Raw genomic sequence first — 27,618 nt, forward strand, 5'->3', positions numbered from 1 at the left:
TCTACTTTGTTCTGACTTTGAAATATTGTGCTGAAAAAGCTAACAACGATTGATAATGAGTACAGTGATTATAATATTCAGGGCATTATTAATTTGAAACTTCTGCATCAATTATAATTCTACTAAATGACGTTTATCTTAATTTTCATGTACTGTGAATTCATTTATTTTTGAGGATACCATTTTAAATGAATTGAGTAAAACTTGTATTTCTTGGATAGTTGAAAATTTGTGGTTCAATGGTATCCACAAAAATTGTACACAAACTTTGTGTCCTATAGGTACCTACATATCAAAATATATCTTCATTAGTTCAAGGAACTTATTGGTCCAATAAAATGAGATAAATTTGGCTATTATGAGTACACCTTTCTATCTTCAGGTCTGTGGGAATGACACATATCAAATTTGACAAATTATGAATGGCTGTTTTCTTAAAATATAAAAGATGGTGGTTTAATAAATTTTTGGAATGCAGTCAGGATTGAAATGGGTTTTCAAATCTTTATTAATGGTCAACAAATACTTTTAAAGCTACTGGCATTCTAAACAACAGTAGTAACAGGAAAAAGCTTTCAGACAGTAAAAAAACATTTAGGACAAAAAATCACTTTTTCAAAAAGCATGACTAATAAATGATTAGCAATGCAAGAGGTTATTACATGTCAAGTAAAGAAATCCATACTAATTTTTTCATTGATTGTTCAATATTTTGAACATACAATATATTTTACAGTCTCAACTAAACAATACAGAAGTTTCATTTTCATGTTCTAACATGCAGGCCTTACCAATAAACGTTTATCTTTAATTCTGTCATAGCATGATTTCACATCAAAATCATACACCTTTAAATCAAAATATGCAAATTTCTAATAAATCAAACACTACCTAAAAGTGTTTCATAATACAATAAGTGTTTTAAATCATTTTACAAAACACATACAATCTGATACATGCTTATATTAGTTTATTTTTTTTAATAAGCAGCATTGAACATGAAATAACTTCTTACATACAAATAAACTAATTTTTTTTTTCAAATATGAAGTTTAATTTTTAATTTCTATTTTAATCATAAAATATAAGAGTAATAAAAATATGATTTAGCAAACATATTTAAAAGTAAAATAAATTTTTCTGAGAGTATATCATAATATAAGTAGAAAACTGCAATGTTTGACTTAATTTACATGAAAAAATGAGCAGATAATTACTGAAGATATGTAATAGATAAAAATCTGATAATGATTCAAACAGGTTGTCTTATCTGTGGATTCATTATTAATTGTTGGATACCAATTATTGTGGATTTTTGTTTAAATATTTAACAAATTACAACTTTTCTGGAGGAATGTTTGCATACTTTTTCAAAACAATGAATATTCATGAAGTTGCAAGTTTTCCTCTATCCACAAAAATTGGTACCCACAAAAATAAATGAATATAGAATACATGTATGAAAGGAAGTATTTTAAATATATTAAGATTCTATTTAAAATCCTGATGTGTATAAATTAAAGCATGCTCATCAATCATGTTAACTCTATTTTCTGCCTAAGTTAAAAAAATTTCAAACATCTAATATCATTAAACAAGCAGTGAATAGAATTTAAAGATAAAAAGGTATAAAATATAAAAATACAAGCAAACACATTACCTTGAACAAACTGTTATTTCAATTTTGTCCAATCATAACTCGCCTTAAAACAAATTAACCAATCAGAATTCAGAAGATCTTACCTGCCAATACTTGGAACAGACTATAAGAACAGTCCTCTGGTTAAAAGTACAACATGTTAAAGTTTCTGCATTCAGACATCTTATCTGCTTAGATTCTTCCTCAAACACTGGCTGAGCCTATCAAAAATAGAATTTATACAATGCTTTATTTTGTCAATATACCTTGTACAAAAATGTATATTGATTTACATTGTACATTGATTACTATTTGCAGTACAAAAGATACTTAGAAAGTCAAGAGAAATAGAAGCAAAAGACAAATTTCTAAAAAGGTTTACATAACACTCTTGATTTTCACAATTCATGTTGATTTGTATGATCTGTTGTATTTATATATTCCTATCCCTTAATTCAGTGTGAAACCATAATTCCCCATTAAACAAGTTGAGAGTGGAGAAATGATATATTGCATGAAATTCATACTGGCATCTGTTTCACAATCACAAGGTTGCAATTCAAATTTTAGTTGTCAATCTAATATCTTGACAGAAAACTCATTGACAGGTGCCTTTCTAGAATATTTGAAAGAGTGGGTGTTTAATCCAATGTTTCGCAGAGAGTAGCAAGGCTAACAATCTTTCAAACCTTTTTTGGGGCAAAAAAAATAAAATAATTGTGAAATACACTAATGTAACAGTTACTGACTTGGAGCATGTATATTTTATAGTTACAGAGTGTGTTTAATTAATTAATATGATAAATTGCCATATTCAATACAATATTAGTACATCACATTTTTTGTTTTGTTTTATTTTAAAAGGGAGTACGCCCATTATGCCCTCACCTGGACCTGCCCCTGATTGAGGTATAAAATGGAAATTAAGGTATTTAATTTTTGTATGGAATTTCATAACAACTCCAGATGTGTCAATTCTAAACAAAAATAATGACATATAGTTGATTTAATCAGATAAAACAAGAATTTCATTTCTTATCATTGCTTGATTACCATAATGTTTCTTTTTCAAATACCAGGTAGTAGTATTTTTTGGGGTGCCCTTTATAGTTTGCTGTTCTGTGTGAGCCAAAGATCTGTGTTGTAGACTGTACTTTGACCTATAATGGTTTACTTTTACAAATTGTGACTTAGATGGAGAGTTGACTCATACCACATATTCTTATATCTAGTTATTATATACATAAACATTACAATAAATATCTACCCTATTTTCATAACCAGTCAACATCCATATCTTCACCGCACCAGAGTTGGTTATTGCCAACAAAACATCCTCTACAGAATCAAAATATCTACATGTACAAAAGTCTGATAAAAATATTACTGAACAAATCATACAATGCTTTAACAATACATATAGATTAAGTAAGTGAATATTACATCTTATTCAATGTGTCTGTCTATCCTATAAAGATACATGTATTATCTAGTTACAAATCCTAATTTTTAAAACTTGTACATGTATATACAAATACTTTTTTATTGTTCACAGTTAAAAAGTAAACGAAATGCTATAAATTAACTATTTGCATAAAAAACCTTATACTAGCTATAAATACAGAGCAAATGGATTGAGACAACAAGCAAACAGCTATTTGGCTATAGCAAGTAACACTGTAAAGTTTTCAAAGTAATCAGATCCCCAAACATGGTTAAATTTATGACAAATGTTCATGGAATAACAATCAGATCCCCAAACATGGTTAAATTTATGACAAATGTTCATGGAATAACAATCAGATCCCCAAACATGGTTAAATTTATGACAAATGTTCATGGAATAACAATCAGATTCCCAAACATGGTTAAATCTATGACAAATGTTGATAGAATAACAAACAGATCCCCAAACATGGTTAAATTTATGACAAATGTTCATGGAATAACACAATCAGATCCCCAAACATGGTTAAATTTATGACAAATGTTCATGGAATAACAATCTGATCCCCAAACATGGTTAAATTTATGAAAATGTTCATGGAATAACAATCAGATCCCCAAACATGGTTAAATTTATGACAAATGTTCATGGAATAACAATCAGATCCCCAAACATGGTTAAATTTATGACAAATGTTGATAGAATAACTATCAGATCCCCAAACATGGTTAGATTTATGACAAATGTTCATGGATTAACAATCTGATCCCCAAACATGGTTAAATCTATGACAAATGTTGATAGAATAACAAACAGATCCCCAAACATGGTTAGATTTATGACAAATGTTCCTGGAATAACAATCAGATCCCCAAACATAGTTAAATTTATGACAAATGTTCATGGAATAAGAATCAGATCCCCAAACATGGTTAAATTTATGACAAATGTTCATGGAATAACAATCGGATCCCCAAACATGGTTAGATTTATGACAAATGCTCATAGAATAAAAATCAGATCCACAAACTTGGTTAAATTTTGTACAGAATAATCCACATAAGATAAACTACATAGTATGTAATACATCATTATTTGTACAGGACTTTCAAGCTGGCAAAAATATTCCATTTGATCATTTAAAAAGAAAAGGCAGTTATATGCTGAAAGTTCAACAGAAAATGGATAAAGGTTTTTTAGATACTACAATTATTTTTTCAACAATAGCAGTGATTTCTTATAGGTTATTAGAAATATTATAACATATTCATTACTGCATTTAGGAAAGGTCTTACAGAGTACAGTTCCTAGCAGTGACTAGATTTGTAATATTTTTTTATATCACAAGTCATTTCAGCAAAGCAATAATCTATCTTAATTGTTAGTTGATACTGTGGATTCATTATCAGATAGTAATTTCGTGGGTCTTGTGGATTTGAGTGAACCATGAAGTTTACAAATTTTTAATATGCTTTGTATACAGAGATTGGCCAAACCATGAAATCAAATATCCATCAAAATAAAAGTTTTCCTCAATCAAAGAAAAATTGATCCACACAAAAATAAATGAATCCATAGTAGTCAGAAAAATGTGTAACAGCATCAAATAATTCAAAAGCATGTAAACACTGTAAAATCCTTTGCCATGGCTAAAAGTTCCAATTAAAAGAAAAATAGGTTAATGAACATAAAAATCATTCATTTAAAAAAAATTTTTTTTTATTTCAGCCACTCAAGTACTTACTCCGTTCATCTGAAAATAATTTCATTCAAATATATTTACAAATACAGAAAGAAGAATAAAACACATACAAAAACCAGATGCTCCGCAGGGCGTAGCTTTATACGACCGCAGAGGTTGAACCCTGAACGGTTGGGGCAAGTATGGACACAACATTCAAGCTGGATTCAGCTCTAAATTTGGATTGTGATTAAATAGTTGACACAGCATAGGTTTCTGACACAGAATGAATGTGTTCTAATGAACTTAAAATTTTTGTTTTCTCTTAGAGCAATTCACTATGCTGTTGAATATTAATCCTCTCAAAACAAGAATGTGTCCTCAGTACAGGAATGCCCCACTCACACTATCATTTTCCATGTTCAGTGGACCGTGAAATTGGGGTAAAAACTCTAATTTGGCATTAAAATTAGAAAGATCATATCATAGGGGACATGTGTACTAAGTTTGAAGTCGATTGGACTTAAACTTCATCAAAAACTACCTTGACCAAAAACTTTAACCTGAAGCGGGACAGACGGACGGACGAATGGACGGACGAACGAACGGACAGACGGACGGACGGACGGACGGACGCACAGACCAGAAAACATAATGCCCCTCTACTATGGTAGGTGGGGCATAAAAATGTTTGAAGAAATTTTCTTTTTTATTTCTGAAATTTTAAATGAGAAAAATTGAACCCAATTTTTTTAATCACATCCCCCTTTCCCTTATTCCAAAACTAATCTCAATTAAAATTTCTAATGGAGTTTGCAACAATAACTACTCATTTAAATACATCATAAAATATTAAGATGTAAAAAAAACTGCTTGTTATCACTGAATGTTATTTATTATAATTTATCAGTTGGTAGTAAAAAGTGAATATACATTGTATATTGTATATAACAAAGATTAAAGTTGATTCTGGACAAAGAAAGATAACTCCAATTAAAAAAAAATCTTGCTATTGCACAATATTTTGCAATTAGATATTTCTTGCTTACTATTCTGGACAAAGAAAGATAACTCTAATTAAAAAAAATTGCTATTTCACAATATTGTGCAATTAGATATTTCTTGCCATTGCGCAATACTGTGCAATTGAAAAGACTTGCTATTGCACAATACTTAATATAATAATTTTAGATCCTGATTTGGACCAACTTGAAAACTGGGCCCATAATAAAAAATCTAAGTACATTTTTGGATTCAGCATATCAAAGAACCCCAAGATTTCAATTTTTGTTGAAATCAGACTAAGTTTAATTTTGGACCCTTTGGACTTTAGTGTAGACCAATTTGAAAACAGGACCAAAAATGAAGAATCTACATACACAGTTAGATTTGGTATATCAAAGAACCCCATTTATTCAATTTTTGATGAAATCAAACAAAGTTTAATTTTGGACCCCGATTTGGACCAACTTGAAAACTGGGCCAATAATCAAGAATCTAAGTACATTTTTAGATTCAGCATATCAAAGAACCTAACTGATTCATTTTTTGTCAAAATCAAACTAAGTTTAATTTTGGACCCTTTGGACCTTAATGTAGACCAATTTGAAAACGGGACCAAAAGTTAATAAATCTACATACACAGTCATGACAGTTAGATTCGGCATATCAAAGAACCCCAATTATTCAATTTTGATGAAATCAAACAAAGTTTAATTTTGGACCCTTTGGGCCCCTTATTCTGTTGGGACCAAAACTCCCAAAATCAATACCAACCTTCCTTTTATGGTCATAAACCTTGTGTTTAAATTTCATAGATTTCTATTTACTTATACTAACGTTATGGTGCGAAAACCAAGAAAAATGCTTATTTGGGTCCCTTTTTGGCCCCTAATTCCTAAACTGTTGGGACCTAAACTCCCAAAATTAATACCAACCTTCCTTTTGTAGTCATTAACATTGTGTTTAAATTTCATTGATTTCTATTTACTTAAACTAAAGTTATTGTGCGAAAACCAAGAATAATGCTTATTTGGGCCCTTTTTTGGCCCCTAATTCCTAAACTGTTGAAACCTAAACTCCCAAAATCAATCCCATCCGTTCTTTTGTGGTCATAAACCTTGTGTCAAAATTTCATAGATTTCTATTAACTTAAACTAAAGTTATAGTGCGAAAACCAAGAAAATGCTTATTTGGGCCCTTTTTGGCCCCTAATTCCTAAAATGTTAGGACCAAAACTCCCAAAATCAATACCAACCTTCCTTTTGTGGTCATAAACCTTGTGTTAAAATTTCATAGATTTCCATTCACTTTTACTAAAGTTAGAGTGCGAAAACTAAAAGTATTCGGACGCCGGACGACGACGACGACGACGACGCCAACGTGATAGCAATATACGACGAAAATTTTTTCAAATTTTGCGGTCGTATAAAAACTGATAGATAGGCCAAATTTCATCTCACAGAAATAGTTTCTAGAAGGGAAAATACATGTATATACATTTAAAAAAAAAAATGTTCAATCAGTTTCGAATATTTTTCTTTCATTGAACACTGTTTCAACTCTATCTGACACATTGTTAGTTAAGCAATTGAATTTACTAAACAAAATTCTCTTTAAAGTGATATACAGTCAAACCTGCCTAAACAGTCACCTCATTTCAGCAGTCACTGTGACACCTTTCAGAAAAATTTGGGCGATTTGGAAAGCAACCATTTTAGAAAGACTTTCTAAAATGGTTATTTTAGAAAGGCTTTCTAAAATGGTTGCTTTCAGAAATGCCCAAATTTTTTCCCTAGATAATCTTACTCTTTCCAGTGGTCACCAAATTTCTTACAAAATTGACTTTTTTTTAATGAAAATCATTTTAAACAATCATTTAATCAACAGTAAAAGTACCTGAAGTCAACATGAAAATTAGAACCTTTGCAACCAAGATCATGGCGATAGGAGGCTACTAGAGAAATCTTTTAAAACCATAACAATGACTTATTTCTATCTGTTTATTTGCGTATTTCAAAACTTTTCTTTAAATTTACAACCCTAGAATCCAACAGTTTTTAATTTACTGCTCACAAGAAAGATAATTCTTCAATTTTAACCACTTAAACAATTTGTCATTTACATATTTGACTGCATGAAGGAAGTTCAGTGTTACATTTTTTTTAAATCTCTATTTTAAGCAAATATCTGCATATTGTAAATAACTAATTTTTGAAAGCCATTTAATTTTCGCAACTTTCATGAGTAGATAAATAACGCGAATATAAATCATTGCGAATATGTAAAACTAATATTTATCTTTTTACATCTACATCAAGTAAACTTGAGAATCGCGAAATTAAATTGCCACAAAATGGGCTAGAAAGAGATAAACAAGAAATAAAGTATCCCCAAAAATAAGTTGGTTTACAGTACTTTTAAATATCAATATAACGCATTACCTTCTCTTTTTACTGGTCTTAGAACACAGCAGGCACTTATCCAATCAGGTAATACTTTGGAACACAATGTGTACAAGGTGTCAAAGGTCAATGGGTCAATAATAAGAATTTCTGGATAATAACCATTACATACTAAACGTAGGTCTTTTGAGTTCTTAAAATAGTACGACTGAAATAGAACAAACAATATCTGTATTAACAGTTATTCAAATTGAAAAAACTCTTTTAGAAATTATAGATGTCTTATGTTTCTATATCATGCACACAATACTAGAATGATAGGAAACATTAATGTAAATTTCATACTTCTGCTTCCCATTTGATCATTATCAAATAAAATAGGATTCATTGCTCATTTTCCTGATTGCATCATCACTTAAAGCAACCTTTCACTCAGGATTCTTACTTGCCTTGAGCAACATATCCTGTGCCGTAAGTGTATACTGTAAATTCAGAAATTAATTTGAGGTTTTTATTATTGCGAAAAATGCGACAGAGTTGTAAACGCAATAATTTATTGTTTCTTGGACTGTTTTTTGTCTTTTTCTGTCTAATAGCGGTGATTTTATTTGACTAATAGGTTTTTGATTGCCACATAGTTATTTTATATCCCCATTTCAGGCTTGTGTATTTATAAGTCCTTCTGTTAACCAGTACATGATTTTCATTTTATTGTGGTTTTGGGTTGCTATCTCAAAGATCTCCTTTTATTGATTGTAATTCTTTTTGTAATTGACGTTGACAATATTGGTCCATTTATATTTGTTCCACCTAACAGAAGTTCCACAAGAAACTTTGTTATAACTAGTGTCATAGTATCTGTTTCTGTTGGAACAAATATACCCTTTATTCTGTTGGGAACATATACTGTTATATATATTTCAATAGAAATAATGTTAGAGAATACTTTTTTTCCTTTTGGAACTAATAATATTATGAAGGAACTTGTAGTACTGTCCATACTATATTATGAAGAAACTTGTATTTCCAGGCCAGTAGTTCTGTCAATACTTTGCTATTAGCTTAGTTACCTGCATGTTTGTATGTGTGACCGTTAACTTGCTACATTCTACACATCTACCATCACTTATATCCCAAAGACACATCTCTCTGAAATTATACATTACACTGATTTACAACAGGTTTTCATTTCAAAATGGGTTCTAAATCTAACTTTGTTTAACAAAAAAATACAAAATTTACAATGGTGTTTATTCCTTTTATTTTCAAGAACTGCATCCTAAATGTATATACGCCTTCTCTAGAGGATAATTGTACTACATGTTCTCAAACCACATCTTTATAATATTCCTCCTACAGAAAATCTGCTATTGTCATGATATATACACCCAGTTCCCTTTTACAAAAATAAGGTTAAAATTACATCCTTTGTTGTAGCATCAAACAGCAAACTTCATGTTTCTTCATAATCTTGAATTTTAGAAACATGAACCTTAAATAGTTTTTTTAATTGAATAAAAATCCCTTACTTCTTTACCCAATATATGATATAAAATGCTTCAGTCATGGAAAACATATGTACTGTAAGTTTAGTTTAAACATATCTTATTTGTTCAAGTACAAATTGGATAAGACACAAGTCAAACAGACTTATGAAGTCTTCTCCATCTAACATTTATAGCAATATAATACAATATAATACAATATAATACAATATAATATGAATGTACTGTAAGTAATACTGTGGATTCATTATTATTCGTTGGATACCAATTTTCGTGGATTTCGTGGGTACAGGTGAACCATGAATTTAAATGTTACAGTGACTTGACTGTAAGTGTTGCTATCCACCAATTGCAATTCTTTCAAAATTTTGACCAAATTGCAATTTGTTTTATCAAACCAAATTGTTCAACTGGTCAGAAATTTGAACCAACTGCTGTAGAAAACCACAGTCAAGTCGTGAAAGTGGAAGGTGATAAAATAAAACATACTTACAATCCTATAAGACTTTAACTCCACTTTATTGATGGTATTACTAAATGAGTCTATCAATCTGTATAGTTATATTATAGCCATTACCATACTAAAGGTGAACTGTTTTACTTTTAATTGCTATAAAAATATCCAAACTAAGCTTTTATATAGTTTTTCTTTCGAAAAGTATTCTATATTCATAAGAATCACACATTATGTGAATAAAAACATTTCATATTCAGTAAAATATTTGTGAAATTGCAATATGTTTGTAGGAAGGGGAGATAATCTTTTTTGGTTTCAAAAAATCTTTATTCAAAAGAATAGTATTTTAGGTTATCTCCCCAAGGAAACTTATCAATAGCATATTGTTATTTCACACGTATTTTACTGAATATATGATGTATTATTTTAAATGATATATGATTCTTATAAATATAAAATCCTTTTCGAAAGAAAAACTATATAATAGCTTAGTTTAGACATTTTTATAGCAATTCAAAATAAAACATTTTTCCTTTAGTATGGTAATGGCTATAATATAACTATACAGATTGATAGACAAATTTAGTAATAACATCATTAAAGTGGAGTTAAAGTCTTATAGGATTGTAAGTATATTTTATTTAACACCTTGCACTTTCACATTTTGACTGAACAATTTGTTCAATATTCTGACCAGTTGAACAATTTGATTTTATAAAACAAATTGCAATTTGGTCAAAATTTTGAATGAGTTGCAATTGGTGGATAGCAACACTAACAGTCAAGTCACTGTAAATGAATTACAAATTTTCTGTAGACTTGAAAGCAGACATTAGCAAAACCATGAAATTAAATATCCACAAAAGTGCTTGTTTTCCTCAATCCACGAAAATTTGTACCCACGAAGATAAATGAATCCCCAGTAGTAGAACAACATAAACATGATAAATATAAACTTACCCATTCTCTGAAGCACTGACAACATATGGAGTTTCTGATTTGCTACTGCCCAAGGCTAAACAAGTGATGGCAGTAGTATGTCCAAATAGTAAACTTCTTGGAAATATCTAAAAATAAATCAACAACATACTTGCATAAATTCTGGCGGGATTTTTATTGAGGAATTTAGAGGTATTTGATATTCATTCTTTTTATCATTGAAGGAACAGGATATTTTGCTCTTTTTATATTAATCAAAATTGGGAATGGAAATGGGGAATGTGTCAAAGAGACAACAACCCTACAATAGAACAAACAACAGCAAAAGGTCACCAATAGGTCTTCAATGCAGCAAGAAATTCCTTCACCCAAAGGCGTCCTTCAGCTAGCCCCTAAACAAATATCTATACTAGTTCAGTGAAAATGAACGCCATACTAAACTCCAAATTATACACAAGAAACTAAAATAAAAATAATACAAGACTAACAAAGGCCAGAGGCTCCTAACTTGGGACAGGCGCAAATGTGGTAGGGTTAAATATTTTTATGAGATCTCAACCCTATACCTCTAGCCAATGTAGAAAAGTAAATACATAACAATGAATTAATTGAATGTATAAGAAAAAAGTTAAATAACAAAAAAATTCGAACTCCAAGGAAAATTCAAAACAAAAAGTCTGTATTCAAATGGTAAAATCAAAAGCTCAAACCAACCATAAGAATGGATAACAACTGTCATACTCCTGACTTGGTATCTAGACATTTACTATGTAGAAAATGGTGGATTTAACCTGGTTTTATAGCTTCATGTAGCTAAACTTCTCACTTGTATGACAGTCACATAAAAAATCCATTTAAATATAATGAAAACAATTTGTGAACAAAAACAAACAGACATAAATATCAAAATAAGGGGTACAGCAGTCAACATTTTGTTATAATCTTAATCACTATTATAAGGGCGGAGCTTTAGTATTTGTTCACCTTATTTATTGGTTATAAGCTGTTTGTTTCCTTTTTTGTTGATTTTGATAGCATATAGGTTAGATCTAAGAACAATTTTGAATTCTCTTTCTGAATATCAAACATAAAAATGTCCATGATAAGGGTAATCTGGTACAATTTCTCTCAAAAAGCTTAAATGCAATAATCCTGTACCAAGTCAGGAATATGACAGTTGTCCACTCATTTGATGTGTTTTATTATTGATTTTGCCATTTGATTAGGGACTTTCCATTTTGAATTTTCCTGAGTTCAGTATTTTTGTGATTTTACTTTTTTCATATACATTGGATACAGATTTTATATCTTATAATATGTGTGTTTTAGCTAGCAATATTTTCCCACTTATACATGTAATAAACTGGTTCTCAGTGTTCTCTGTCGGGCATTTTAACCATACAGTATATTATAATATTGCTTGAATGTGATGCTGTCAGAAATTATTTTCTTATAAATTTTTGTTCCTAATCAATTCGTGTCAGATCAATATACTAATTTCGTCCCATTTTTGTTTTTGTATAAAAAAATTATTACTTCTCTCTTTTGTTGATTATATCATATTTAAAGACTTATTGGAAAGAATAACAATGATTTTATAACAATGCTATATGTTTACCTGAATATGTGTATTAGTCTTTATCAACTATATAAAATGAAAAAATAAAAACAGTGGTGCATTTACCTGCCAATTTTCTGTGACATCCCATATACCAAGCTGTCCATCATTACATCCAGTGATAATAGTTCTCTGGTCGGGTGTCATCAACACAGCTGATATACAGTGAGTAGGACAGTTATCTCCCCATAATACCATCGGCACAACAAGATTTCCACCTGTAGACATTTTAAATTCTATCTGCAATAAAAGATAAAGGCAAATGTAAACCTGTATAAAAATCAAGAATACATGTATATGTACATGTATGTGCAAGAGGCATAGTAGTGTAGCATTAATGTTGATAAAACAGCAACCAATATATATGGCTTGATGTAACAACACAATAAAACCAATTATCTAAATGTTCTTTTTCTGCCAAAATGTGTTGGAACTTGTGGACATACATGTAGACCTCCAACATGGGTACAAAAGGGAAGTAAGTCTTGCTCAAATTAAGTAAATCAAAAACAATCTTTTATTTTTACCAAGGATTTGTATAGTAAGACGTATTATACACATCCTTGTTTTCACTGATTATAAATTACAGGTTGAACCTATCACAGTTTTCCAGACATAAAAAGGCAAACATGCATCAAGGAAAATTCTTTATTTGAAACTTCTCCAATAAGGAGTCATCTGATAATTTTGAGATATAGAAAGATTTGTAGTGTGTATAACTGTATTATAAAAAAGAAGATGTGGTATGATTGCCTAGGAGACCAAATGACAAAGAAATTATCAACTATAGGTCACTGTACAGCCTTCAACAATGAACTAAGCCTGTACCCCATAGTCAGCTATAAAAGGCCCCTTTTTATATATATGTAGAACTCTAAAGTGTGATGAGGATGCTAAAATATGATGGTCACGCTAAAGAGTGATGGCATACGCTAAAGTGCAATGACTCCATATGCTAAAGTCTGATGGTCCGCAAAAGTATAGACGTAAGAATTGTACATGGATTATGACGTTAACAGTCGTTTATACAAACCAAAAACGAATATGCCGGCAGATAAATTAAGAATATTTGATTGACAACTTTTAAACCAAATGTCCACAACTTAATTTCAGACCTAACCGTGCTGATTTAATTTGGATGCTGGAAGGACTGGTGTCCTGCAGTTGGCCATTTTACTTTATAGATACAAAATAATATATGCATAGGAATCGTATATCCTGCTTCTATTGGTAGCAAACGGATGCACTGAAATCATTGTTCACGTTGCAATTTACATTGCAGTCCCCGTTAAAATACTCTCGATTTTATTGAAAAGTAACGTCAGTAAAATATAGCATGTACATTGTATAGGTTCGTGTTTCTAAGCGTAAATTTATAAATTGTTGGCTAAAACATAGTTTGTACAATGCAGGAAAATATAACATATATTTTTTACGGAAAAGAGAAAGCTCAATGAGCATCACCATTTACTCGTGTTTAAAATTAAAGCTAAACACCTTGTACAAATAAATATTACTTATTCCGACAATGTGGTAGGTCTTCTAAATTTAGAAACTATCACTTAAGCTTACTGATAAATAATAAAGCCAATCACATATGTTATACCTTATACTAAATGTAGCTTTATAAAAAGACTATTTTTTTTAAATCCATGTATTTTAATGTTTTAAGCCGCCAAGCCTATATTGGTCCATCGTACTTTAGCGAACAAACAACCATCGCACTTTAGCGTGATACACCATCGTACATTAGCGTAGACCATCACACTTTAGCGTGACCATCATACTTTAGAGTACCATGCACTTTAGAGTACCATGCACTTTAGAGTCATATAAACATGTATATATATGGTAAAAGGTCAAAATCTGTGTCTGTGTATCTATAGGATAATGTTGAATATACCAAATCTGGCTTGAACCCAATGGGAGAGAGATACACCTCTTGGCAATGTTGGAGAGCAGCCTTGAAGCTCTCAAATGTATATATTTTATAAATATCCTTAGTCTAAGGCTTAGTGTGCTGGAGGAGAAAATGTCATTATTTCCGTAGTGTGCAGAACGAGAAGTAAAACTTGTTTATGTTGTAACAAGGCATAAGTTTTTCTGTATATACAGAAACAAATCGTGATTTTGCAAGTGCCTGTCACAGAAACAGATGTTAGATTATCTAAAATACTTCTTATTTTAAATCAGTTACACAATTTTCTGTATAGAATAATACTAACAGGTATGATTTACTAAATACAAACTATGGTCACCTCTACATTTGAAGAAATACACTGAATAAACCAATATAGGTTCGATATATGTTGTCGTTGATTTTCCGTAAAAATGTCAAATGATAATGTGCCTAACAGCTCCTTTTCCGGTTACGTACGACATAAAAAAAATCACAAAATGTTTCGATGATAAAACTGAATTTTAGTTAGTTTTTAATCTGTAAAATCAATTTGGGATACTTTTGTATTTTTTCATTAACAATTGCAGATTACAAAATATAAAGCAGGAAATAATCAAATCAAGTTGGGAGCATATCGCTACGCATTAAACTAAGAAAAAGAACAAAAATGGAATCGGTAACGACTTTTATTCGGAAATAAATAAAGGCAACAGTAGTATACCGCTGTGTGAAATTCATAAATCGATTGAGAAAAAAACAAATCCGGTTTTCCAGGTATACATTTTTCGTAAATTTTTCATTCACTATCAAAGAAACAAAATTGAGAAACATATGATAATATTGTACTAAAGACCAGTTCTTATTTTGGTTTGGACTTTACTACAAAATATAATAAAAGTTACTGAGACAGCTAAGTTGGAACACTGAGTCTATACTAACGGTACTTTATATAGTCCCTGATCCCTACGGAGTATGAAAAGAATGGCCGGACTAATATAAAGTTAATCCCAGATATGTACAGTTTATACTAAGAACAGGCGCGGATCCTGTCACTTTTCAACAGGGGGCTTCCCAACCCAGGATAAAAAGGGGGTGTTCCAACCATATGTCCCCATTTAAATGCAAGTAATCGTCCAAAATAAAGGGGGTTCTAATCCCCCGGAACCCCCCTTTCTGTATCCGCCACGGTAATAATAATAATGATAATAACTGAGAATAAAATATCAAGTATGTCATTATTCTGTACAGAATATGACAGAACGGTCAACATCGTTTGAAGGTGCCCAAAGACGGACGAAAGATACCAGAGGGACAGTCCAACTCATAGATTGAAAATAAACTGACAACGCCATGACTAAAAATATAAACTGAGACAAACGGACAAGTAGAAGTCCAGAAGACACAACATAGAAAACTAAAGACTAAGCAACACGAACCCCACCCCAAAACTGGGGGTAATCTCAGGTGCTCCGGAAGGGTAAGCAGATCCTGCTCCACATGTGGCACACAGACACCCTCTCACAACCTGGGATAATGGTGTAACAGTACAACATAAGAACAAACTAAAAAAATCAGTTGAAAAAGGCATAACTCATCAGACTGAACAAATAGAAATACATTACAAAAACACAGAGTGGACGTGGACGGGTACTTATACATCTTTTAAAACCTTCAAGGCCATCACTAAAAACCACACGCCGTGACTGTGCTCAATCGCCTTAGAGAAACTTTAAATAATTGAATATCCTTTATTTATTCAAGATCTAGTTGTTATAAAAGCAATTCATATGCTTTCCTTTATATGAACACTGCTGAGGTACCCCGACCAAAAACCTCAAGTTATGGTAAAATATTTCAAGTTAAATGATTTGAGACAGCCGCGTGACAAATACGAAAATTCCCTTTCAATGAGACTAGAACTATGGCCTCTTTTGACCAATTTAAGACTTATATAAATTCCTGGTGTGGAGGTAAAAAGTGCAACTGTATTTCGGCGTGCCGTTTCCATTCATTATGATATTTCAGTAGTAGCTGCATGGTTTCCTCATTCAATGCACATAGAGGTGTTTGCCGCATGTGCATTGACGGAGGTTCAGAAATAAAAGATAATTTGCTTTCATTATATTTGCATGATCTTTTATTCTTATTTATTAGTAATTTGCATGAAGCTGCATGATTTTTATAGGATTTTTGTGGCCGGTTCAAGTGCTCACCAGATCTCATGTTTTATCTGAAAATTACTATGTAAATATATGCCGACTTTAAATGATATTTAGTTACTTACATCCACATAACAGAAAGACACTTAATACAGAACTGAGAGTACTGTCAGTTTTGTCGAAAAAGCGAGACATAGCGATCCTACATTCCGTCGGCGTCGGCGGCGGCGGCGGCGTCCACAAATATTCACTCTGTGGTTAAAGTTTTTGAAATTTAAATCACTTTCTTAAACTAGCTTGGATTTCTACCAATCTTGGATAAAAGCTTGTTTATGGTCATAAGATAGTACCCAGAAGTAAATTTGGTAAACAAAAAAATCCTGTTTTTCCGTATTTTACTTATGAATAGACTTATTACATTCACTCTGTGGTTAAAGCTTTTTTTTAAATTGTAATAACTTTCTTAAACTAGCCTCGATTTGTACCAAACTTGGACAGAAGCTTGTTTATGATCATAAGATAGTATCAGGCCAGACAGCAGTTAATTTGGTAAAAAAAACACCTGTTCTTCTGTATTTTACTTATAAATGGACTTAGTTTTTTTGCCAGGAAACATTACATCCGCTCTGTTAATTGTTAAAGTTTTTACAAAATTTATAACTTTCTTAAACTAGTCTGGATTTGTACCAAACTTGGACAGAACCTTGTTTATGATCAAAAGCTAGTACGATGTATCAAAAAATTTAAATGTTGTACCCGTTTATCAGTATTTTACTTATAAATGGACTTAGTTTTTCTTCCAGTTAACATTACATAGTCTGCAGTTAAAGTTTTTAAAACATTTATTAGATTCCTAAGCTATCCAAGATTTTTACCAAACTTGGACAGAAGCTAGTAATCCATACAAAGCATAACTCATAGCTAATGGAAACAAAACATTGGGCTTCTTAAAAAAGAAAATTAAAAACATCATACAAGAATATCAAAACTCAGGCACATCTGGCGCTAGTCCGACCATATTCGTGTTTAGTATGACAATTGTTACTGGTGTACCGTCAGGACCTGTTGCCTTTTTGACGTTGACCTTATGAAACGTTCCTCGAAATCGTCCGCGGAACCCAGTGTCTCGCCTACTTTTGCTGTTAATCGCAGGCTCAACAAAAATGAGGGGGGGGGGGGATATTCCACTCGATACTATCTTTAGATTCTGAGTAGGCTATCAAATACTTTTATTTCAAGGATATTATGATTATTTATAATTTATTATTACAAATTTAGTAAAATACGGATAATCAGGATTTCTTTGTTTAACAAAATATACTTCTGGATACTATTTTATGAGAATAAACAAGCTTCTGTCCAAGTTTGGTAGAAATCCAGGATAGTTTGGAAAGTTATTAAAATTCCGTTCAGTTAACCACAGAGTGAATATTTGTAGACGCCACCGCCAACGACAGAATGTAGGATCGCTATGTCTCGCTTTTGCGACAAAACTCGCATGCTCGACAAAAATCGTCGTTGACGCACATATTTTGATTTTCGAAACAGATAATATGAAGATTGGCAAATTTATCGCTACAATAACGGGACATTAATACTAGTATGTGAGATGAATATGCTAATCATGTAAATTAAAATTTGCACAACACTTTTATAACAAGCCACATTTTACTCATTCGTGTGTAGTATTTCAAAAATCATATTGATTCACACTGTATTGGAAATCAGACATTGACCCATGTATATTGGGTTTTCATTGTACATGTAAATGCAGCACGATGTCATGCTCTCTTTGTGCTTGTCAGTCTTAACTCTTCATGTCTATGTTTACCGTTTAGTCTATCAAATGACAAGAATATCATAATTTATTGAATAGAATAACAGCCACGTACTTTATGATTTGGTAAGGGGGTAAACAAAATATATTGCATACCAATATTGCATGATTATACATGTATAACATTAGGCGTCGGTCCGACGTTCGTAAACTCTTCACTTATTAAACATCTACTGGAAAACCAGTATCCATGAATAAAGGGAAACTCCGTTAGTTTTCCATTGCTGAAGCATATATTACAAAGATCTTTACATGTCATTTTTCATATCAAATGTATTATCAGACCTTTTTATGCTTATTGTTCAACAAGGCTGTGCATGGCCAAACAACTTTTATGAGTAGTTTTAATACCGAGGGTGTGTCTTGTTTTGTTATTTCTCATTGGTTTGAAGTTTAAAGACCCTTCATTTTTGGCCATTGGAAAACTTCCCGCCAAAGTGTTTCAAATAGCACTTTGTCTTCAAACGAACAAGATGGACACAATTTACAGAAGCAAAAGATTTACGATGTAAACTTTGAAACTGTTCGTGAAGCCACAAAAACCCAAGGTAAATATTCACCCCTTGATATGCTTCCAGATTATTTTCATTATATGGATCATTTAGAACACCGCTTTTAAAATCTTTTCTCAAAAATTTTGAATATGAAAACAGAAGACCGACCATCTGAAGAAATTTTAGAAGCTGGCTCGTGTTCATTTATCGTTCTAAATATGCATGAAATATTTGCCACTGGACGTTAAGCAACCAACAATAATCTAGACTGGGTTGATGCAGTCATGATTTGTCAACTTTGCAATAGCAAATATATTGATGTTTGTAAAAGTCACACCAACTGAAAAGGAATATTCATTAATATAGATAGCATATGTTTTAATCAACTATCGGTAGCCAAGTTTTGAAAATTCTTATTTTATTTTTTTCGTATTTTACTGATAAATGGACTTATATTTTTGTTACAGTTAACATGGAGATGCAGCCTGGGGTTAAAGTGTATATATGATTAAGCTATATTTCAAAAGGAAGAAGAACTTGATTCTTCATATCTGTCTTTGGTCCAAGTTTTTAGTTTATCAGTTTTCGTGGTCAAACTTAAAAATTTGAATGCAGGTTCTTTCAGCCTCGTGCTTCAGATTTTACTGTTCTTTAACCAGTTAAAAAGAATTCCCCACAAAAAAAAAGAATTCCCTTGAGGGCAATTCTTTGTTATCTGAGCAAAATTCAGTTACATATTTTTTTGCAATACTTTTGTCAGGTGATAATATTTGGCTACACCGTCACGGCTGGTTACTCAAGTGTGAAGTGAGTAGATTTGAGTCAATCGTAACTACTCGGCCATTCTCGCTATGCAGTACAATTTCTTCGTGCAACTAGAAAGGCCGAGTAGTTACGATTTGATTTGAGGGTATAAATTATCATGTGATCAACAGGTTTGAATTGGGCTTCATTTTAGTTTAAATTGATCTTTACTTGGACAAACCCCTGTGTTTTTCCTTAAAATTTTTGGGTACATCAAATGAGTTCAAAGTTAAAGAAGATTTAAGGTATCATTTATTTATCATAAATTTCTTTAATGTGATCTGTTTTGTTTGGTTTACTACTAGAGATGTAAAACATCTTCTAAATGTTGGCATGTCTATATATACAAGCTTTACTCTTCTTCTTCCAGTTAAGCGGCCGCAATCAACTGTCTGATTATTCTGCTACTGTGTGTTGCGCATGAAAGTCCAAAGAAAATTTAATATATTTACATTTACTCGAGTTACAGCATAGAGCTTTTACTTTAACCAATTAAGATTCATGAATTGATTGATTGTTGGTTGCATAATGTCCAGTGGCAAATATAACAAGAAGAATAGAGCTCACATTCATGTATCTGTGTAGGGAACAATTAACAGTTTAACCAATCAAATTTGGGTAAAGTTTTTGAACTGGTTGGCAAAACTTACTGAAAAGGTCTATGTTGAAAACCTTGTATTGTAGGGTCAATAGACTCAAAAATATTGAGTCTATGGGAGCAACATTCAGCGCTAAATCAAAAAATTTCTCAACAAAACTTTAGGGAAGGTATGGGTACAGTAAACACTCATACTTTTTGTTTGCAACATATTTTCTGGAATAATTTAATTTAAATGTTTCTTTTCAGTACTTTGACACTACAAACTTAGTCATCTAAAATCTAAATTGGTAATCAGATGCATTTAGGAAAGCAAGACAGTATATCAACTTCATTTCACGAACATGCTGATTTCCCCTTGATACAGTAGACCAAGTGAATACAGGTATAGTCAAATAGTTTATTACAAAACTTAATCAATTTTTAGCTCACCTGTCCTGAAAGGTCAAGTGAGCTTTTCTCATCACTTGGCGTCCGGCTTCTGGCATCCGTAAACTTTTACAAAAATCTTCTCCTGAAACTACTGGGCCAAATTTAACCAAACTTGGCCACAATCATCCTTGGGGTATCTAGTTTAAAACTTTGTGTCCAATGACCTGGCCATCCAACCAAGATGGCAGCCATGGCTAAAAATAGAACACAGGGGTAAAATGTATATTTTGGCTTATATCTTTGAAACCAAAGCATTTAGAGCAAATCTAACATGGGGTAAAATTGTGGATCAGGTCAAGATTTATCTGCCCTGAAATTTTCAGACAAATCAGACAACCTGTTGTTGGGTTGCTGCCCCTGAATTGGTAATTTTAAGGAAATTTTGCAGTTTTTGGTTATTATCTTGAATACTATTATAGATAGAGATAAACTGTAAACGGCAATAAAGTTCAACAAAATAAGACCTACAAATAAGTCAACATGACCAAAATAGTCAGTCAACCCCTTAAGGAGTTATTGCCCTTTATAGTAAATTTTTAACAACTTTTCGTCATTTTTTGTAACTTCTACAAAAATCTTCTCCTCTGAAACTACTGGGCCAATTTAACCAAACTTGGCCACAATAATCATTGTGGTATATAGTTTAAAAAATGTGTCCGATGACCCAGCATACCAAACAAAATGGCCGACATGGCTAAAATTAGAACATAGTGGTAAAATGCAGTTTTTGCTTTATATCTTTGAAACTAAGACATTTAGAGCAAATCTTTTAAGATTTAAATGTCCATCAGAATAAGATCTATCCCCTCTCAAATTTTCAGATGAATCTGACAACCCGTTGTTGGGTTGCTGCCCTAAAATTGGTAATTTTTAGGAAATTTTGCAGTTTTTGGTTATTATCTTGAATACTATTATAGATAGAGATAAACTGTAAACAGCAATACTGTTCAGCAAAGTCAGATCTACAAATAAGTCAACATGACCAAAATTGTCAGAGGACCCCTTAAGGAGTTATTGCCCTTTATAGTCAATATTAAACAACTTTTCGTCATTTTTGTAACTTGTACAAAAATCTTCTTTTCTAAAACTGGGCCAAATTTAACCAAACTTGGCCACAATCATTACTATGGTATCTATTCAAAAAAGTGTCAAATGACGCCGACTACCAACCAAGATGGCCGACATCAGTAAATACAGTAACAGGTGAGCAACACAGGCTCTTAAGAGCCTCTAGTTTTTTTTACCATCCGGATTACTAGCAGGTTTATCTGATAATATATTGTACTATATGTATATTAACAATTAGATTGTAAGTTTCTGTGGTGATCTAAACTAAATATACCTAAATTTTGTTTTCATAAATGTTTGAGACTGAAAGCTTCTGGATTTGTTTTTTGATGATGAATTTCTCCAAAAATTCTTTTTGATAAACTTTTCTCAGATTTGACTACTATTATGATTTGGACATTAAAGTATACAGCAGTATTCATCTTTGATAGACCTAGTGCTACAGTTTAATAGGTAAACAAAGAATATGCACACAGGAATATCCATCCAGAACATAAAATCAGTACATAAACAGCATAAATAAACGAACAAAAGAAAGGAAAAGTGCTTTTATTGCTGTTCTTCATCTCATACATAATCAATTTGCACAAAATTTATCATTTTCACTCAAAAGTTTGAATAAGTTTTAAAAAAAAATTAAATGTATGAAAATATACTTTTTGTTGCTATTGATATACAAGTCATTTATACAGACATACGTTTCTCATCACTTGGCGTCCGTTTTGTCGTCTGTAGTCTGTCATCCTTAACTCTTACAAAAAATCTTCTCCTCTGAAAATACTGGGCCAAATTAAACCAAACTTGACCACAATCATCATTGGGGTATCTAGTTTTAAAAATGTTTCCGATGACCCGTCCAACCAACCAAGAATTATAAAGAATGATAGATAATATAGAGTTTTAAGTTCCATTCTTTCATATTTATTAAAAAAAAATGATGTTTTAGAGGAGCCAACAACTGAGCAGAGAGCAGAAGAGAGATTGATGACCTTGAAGAGTAAACAATGTGAACAGTAACACAGCTGTTAAGTATATCTGGGGTTACCAAATATTATGGTAAGAACCTCATCTATAATCAAACTTGGTGAGTATTCTTTTTGTTGTTTAGATATTATGCATCATTATGAAAAAAGGGGGATGTAGGGTATAAATCAACAAGGCAGCTACCCAATGAAAATAAATAACCAAAGACATCTACATGTCTTCAACTATAGACTTATGTTTATACAATACATGAACTTGTAAATCATCCAAATTCTAAAAGATTTGTGAATAAAATGAACAGACTAACAAATAACTTACATACACACCAATATCTGACCTAAGCACATGAGCATGTTGCAGGGTGAAACTTTTTTATATAAAGCCCACCCTTTTTGTGAAATGCCTAACCAAACTACAAAATTTCATTCAGAAAACTTTTCAAATTGAAAGGTTTCAAATTTTGAATTAGCTAATTTGTTCTTTAAAAAAAAAAAATGCCAGATGCAATTAACAAACAACAAAATATTTGGAAATCTTAACTCCCCCGCAAGAGAAAAATGTCACTCTTATTATTGAGGAAAATGGCCACTAACCTCAATGATCTTAAAAATTAATTCAGTTGCTCTGGTCATTTTTCAAAATTTAACAAGTGAATGGAGTTGTTTTGATGAAGCTTACATTTAATCAATGGGAGATAACTGTGACCACATGGATCATAATTCTGAAAACTTATCCTGAAATCCTGGGCTTAAAAACTCGAAATCCTGAGGTCCCGAATTTAAATAAATTTAAATCCCAACATCGAAAAAAGAATTCCCGGATCTTGAAAGGGGAAATCCAGAAATCCCGAAATCCCGAGATTAAAAACACCCAATCCTGGAGTCCTGATAAAGATCCTATCTACCCTCATATCTATAATTGATAACTAAGATAAAAGAAATACAGAAATTGTTTACATTAAATTGCCTTTTGCCATGCTTTCATCAACAAAAGATTTTTTTTTTCATTTTCAAAAATAAATTCCAAGGCTAAGATGTAGGATGCCATTCTTCTAACAAAATACCACAGCATGGAGACCCAAATCAGCACACTAAAATGTCCAATGTGTGTCCTACATCTTGAAATAAATATAATTTTATAAATGTTCAAATATCTTCAAAAACATTTTTTTTTTACTCATTTCTACTCTGTTGAGATTATTTCACTGCACTTTGACTTTGACTAAGACAAATGTTTATTGAAGTTGAATGGCCTTAGTGATGACTTGGTTGAGGACATGGAAAGCATTTTGTCATTGGTGGTTGTTTTATGGGCTTTGACCTCTTGAGTCATAAAGACCTTATGTATGTTAGTTCCATTGAAATGTTCAATGCATTGTCAATGCTAAACATTTGATTGACTTTGACTGATTTTTTTTAGTTTCTGAAGAGTATAAACGAGTTTGAACAAAATGCAGCATAACTTTTTCTACATGATAAGATTTGATTTTAAAATTTTCACCAAATTTACTGTTGATAGCAAGGCTTATGGTTTGTGCAATACTAGAATATGCTTTTTTCACAAGGAGCTTGTCTCTTTCACTCAAAAAACATTAAAGAATCCATCAAATTTGTAAAGCTAAGCTTAAGGTTTGATATAATAGGAGCTTGAAATTGTTAAAAAAAAAATTACTGAATACTTAAAGTCAGCTTCCATTCACTTTTTAAAAGTTTAAAAAAATATATTAAGATAATTTATCACCTAAAGAGGCATTCGCTATAAAAAAAAAAAAGAAGACAATAATTAAAGCACTTCATTTTTGATAAACATAAACTAAAGTGGAATAATGAAGTAATGACCTGCAATTAGCAAGTAGATATAGGAAGATGTGGTGTGAGTGCCAATGAGACAACTCTCCATCCAAATAACAATTTATGAAAGTAAACCATTATTGGTCAATGAACGTCCTTCCACACGGAGCTTTGGTTCACACCGAACAACAAGCTATAAAGGGCCCCAAAATTACTAGTGTAAAACCATTCAAACGTGAAAACCAACGGGTAGCAGTCTGTTTAGTTAAATTTTGTAAAAATGAGCTAAAAACTTTGCATATTTATTATTTTTTTCCAAAACTATAATTTAACATCATTTTGGTCTGTATGCATGCAACATTTAATAGGTACCATTGTAGTAGAAGGTTGCTCAGCTTGGTCAGATAATAAAAACAGAATGACAAAATAAAAAAATGAAACAAGGAAGCCACTGCACACAACAGGTTTGGTGACTGGTTTTTCCAACAAAAAATATGAATCTTATACAAAATTGAAAATAATGTCAGAGACAACAACCCAACCAAAGAGCAGAAAACAACCGAAGGCCACTAATGGCTCTTCAACTCAACCAGAAAATTCAGCATCAGGAGGCAAGCTTCAGCAGGCCCTAAACAAAAATGTGTACTAGTTCGGTAAAAGTGGATGTCATACTAAACTCAAAAACATATAATTAAATGAACTAAAATTAAAAAACATACAAGACTAACAAAGGCCAGAGGCTTCTAACTAGAGACAGGTGCATACATACAGTGGGTTAAAGAGGTTTGAGAGATCTCAACCCACACCTATACCTCTAGGAGCCAATGTAGAAAAAACAAACACACAGCAATTCGCACAGTAAAACTCATTTAAAAAAGAAGTCTGTGTCCCACGTCAGAAAAGGTAACATAAGAAACAGACTAACTAAGCCAAATGGCAATAGTTTTGGTATTTTTACAGCAGTTACAATGCTAACTTTCATGGAAAAATAAAGTAAAAATATTTCAATTTTGAATTTAAATTTAGAATTTTACTTTAAAGAAAATAAAATAAAGTTTAATTGATTTTATTCTTATATGCCCGTATGTAATTTTGTATATTTATTTATGTTTTATTTCAGAGTTCACCAACAGATGTTTAATTCTATAATTTTGATTTTTGCAGACTGCAGGAGGGGGATGTTACAGTCATAGACCTTGAATAGACTCCGTTGTACTAGGCCAGGGAGGGTAGCGCATAGTTTCCGCAGCACTATACAATAGTAACAAGATCACTCTACCATGAGCTTGTTAAAGGGCCCGTTTGATGAAAGTGACACCAACGTTCTCCAAAACACTACAGATTTTTTTTACAGATGCAGCCGAGAGGATTTTTCAGTCATGAACCCATTTGATGGAAGTGACACCAATTCTCCAACACTAATAATTTACAAATTTGTTTTTGTTTTAGATGCAACCTCAGTCATAGACCCCAGAGTATGGCTGGGTTGTAACAGATGAAGAAAAGTGGCATATAGATTTCTGTATGTCCATTTCTTTGTATAAAAGTGACAAATTACTAATCGCTCTTAATCATATCCATTTCAGAGTTCTTACAAAGATGTATAGGTATACAATATTTATTATTTTTGTCTTTTTGTGTGTTTTTGTCAATGAGAGAAAACATACAGAACAAATCAATCAGAAGTATTTAAAAACTGGTGTAATTTGAGACAGAACACCCTGGAACACAAAAAATATCCTACCTCACAAAATTCAACACATCTTATTTTCACCTTTTTTCATTGAAGCAGCACACACAGTGTAATCAAGAATGTATGCATGTCCTTGAACATCTAGAAATAGAATATCTCTAATAGTAAACAGTCTGGTATAATGATCAACAAGAGCTACACTAAAAATAAAGTAAAAAAACTTAATTTAAAAAAAAATTATTTAATTTTTGAAATTTACCTCAAAGAAAATAAAATAAAGTTTAATTGATTTTATTCTTATATATGTGTAATGTTGTATATGTATTTATATTTCATTTCAGAGTTCACCAACATAGTAATACGGTATTTATTGTTTCTGTCTTTTTGTGTGTTTTTGTCAATGAGATAAAACACACAGAAAAAAACAATCAGAAGTATTAACTGGTGTACAAATTTGAGAAGGAACACAAGAAATATCCTATCTCACAAAATTTAACACACCAGACATCTTAATTTTCACCTTTTTTCAATGAAGCAGCACACACAGTGTAATCAAGAAGGTATCCATGTCCTGGAACATCTGGGAATAGCATATCTCTAATGGTATTTCCATAATATAATCCTCAAAATTCAAACAGTGAGGTATAATGATTAACAATATCATACATAAAAAAAGGAAGATACCAAAGGGCCAATCTTAAACCATGTGGTGAAAAAAGACACACAAACAAAAGAAGTGACGGAAAATTGTCTACACTGATAACAAAATATTGTACAGCAACAACCCAACCAAAGACCTGAGAGGTTCTCAGGCACCAAGCACCAAGACCAGGGATGATCTCCAGCACAGAGCACCAACCAAAGCAAAGAACAGGCACGAACTAGGGCAAAGAGCACCAACCCAACCAAAGACCTAAGAGGTTTTCAGGCACCATGCACCAACCAAACTAAAGAGCCAGGGATGATCTCAGGCACCAAGCACCAACCTTTCCAAAGACCAGGGATGATTTCAGACACAACACACCAACGGTACCAAAGACCAGGGATGATCTCCAGCACAAACCAAAACAAAGAACAGGCATGCACTAGGACAAAGAGCACCAACCCAACCAAAGACCTAAGAGGTTTTTAGGCACCATGCACCAACCAAACTAAAGAGCCAGGGATGA

The 27,618-nt window shown here is 31.8% G+C and overlaps 1 protein-coding gene across 6 annotated transcripts in view; it reads right to left on the reverse strand.

Annotated features, from left to right (window-relative positions):
* The window catches only part of LOC139525570 (WD repeat-containing protein 7-like), a 48,611-nt gene extending 33,548 nt beyond the window's left edge, over positions 1-15,063 (reverse strand). For 5 of the 6 annotated variants that reach the window (XR_011664929.1, XM_071321027.1, XM_071321026.1 and 2 more), the window contains exons 1-7: positions 14,916-15,063; positions 12,757-12,930; positions 11,094-11,200; positions 9,242-9,320; positions 8,211-8,379; positions 2,907-2,977; positions 1,744-1,860 (exon numbers count right to left, since the gene is read on the reverse strand). Coding sequence is in view for 5 of the 6 variants with exons in the window: in XM_071321027.1 (XP_071177128.1) it covers positions 1,744-1,860; positions 2,907-2,977; positions 8,211-8,379; positions 9,242-9,320; positions 11,094-11,200; positions 12,757-12,918 (705 nt within the window). In the remaining variant the exon portion in view is untranslated. The remainder of the gene's footprint in view (positions 1-1,743; positions 1,861-2,906; positions 2,978-8,210; positions 8,380-9,241; positions 9,321-11,093; positions 11,201-12,756; positions 12,931-14,915) is intronic. The other variant, XM_071321024.1, reaches the window with a different exon arrangement.
* Positions 15,064-27,618: the final 12,555 nt, after the last annotated feature.

This window comes from Mytilus edulis, chromosome 5, assembly GCF_963676685.1.
Source record: "Mytilus edulis chromosome 5, xbMytEdul2.2, whole genome shotgun sequence".
Lineage (NCBI taxonomy): Eukaryota > Metazoa > Mollusca > Bivalvia > Mytilida > Mytilidae > Mytilus > Mytilus edulis.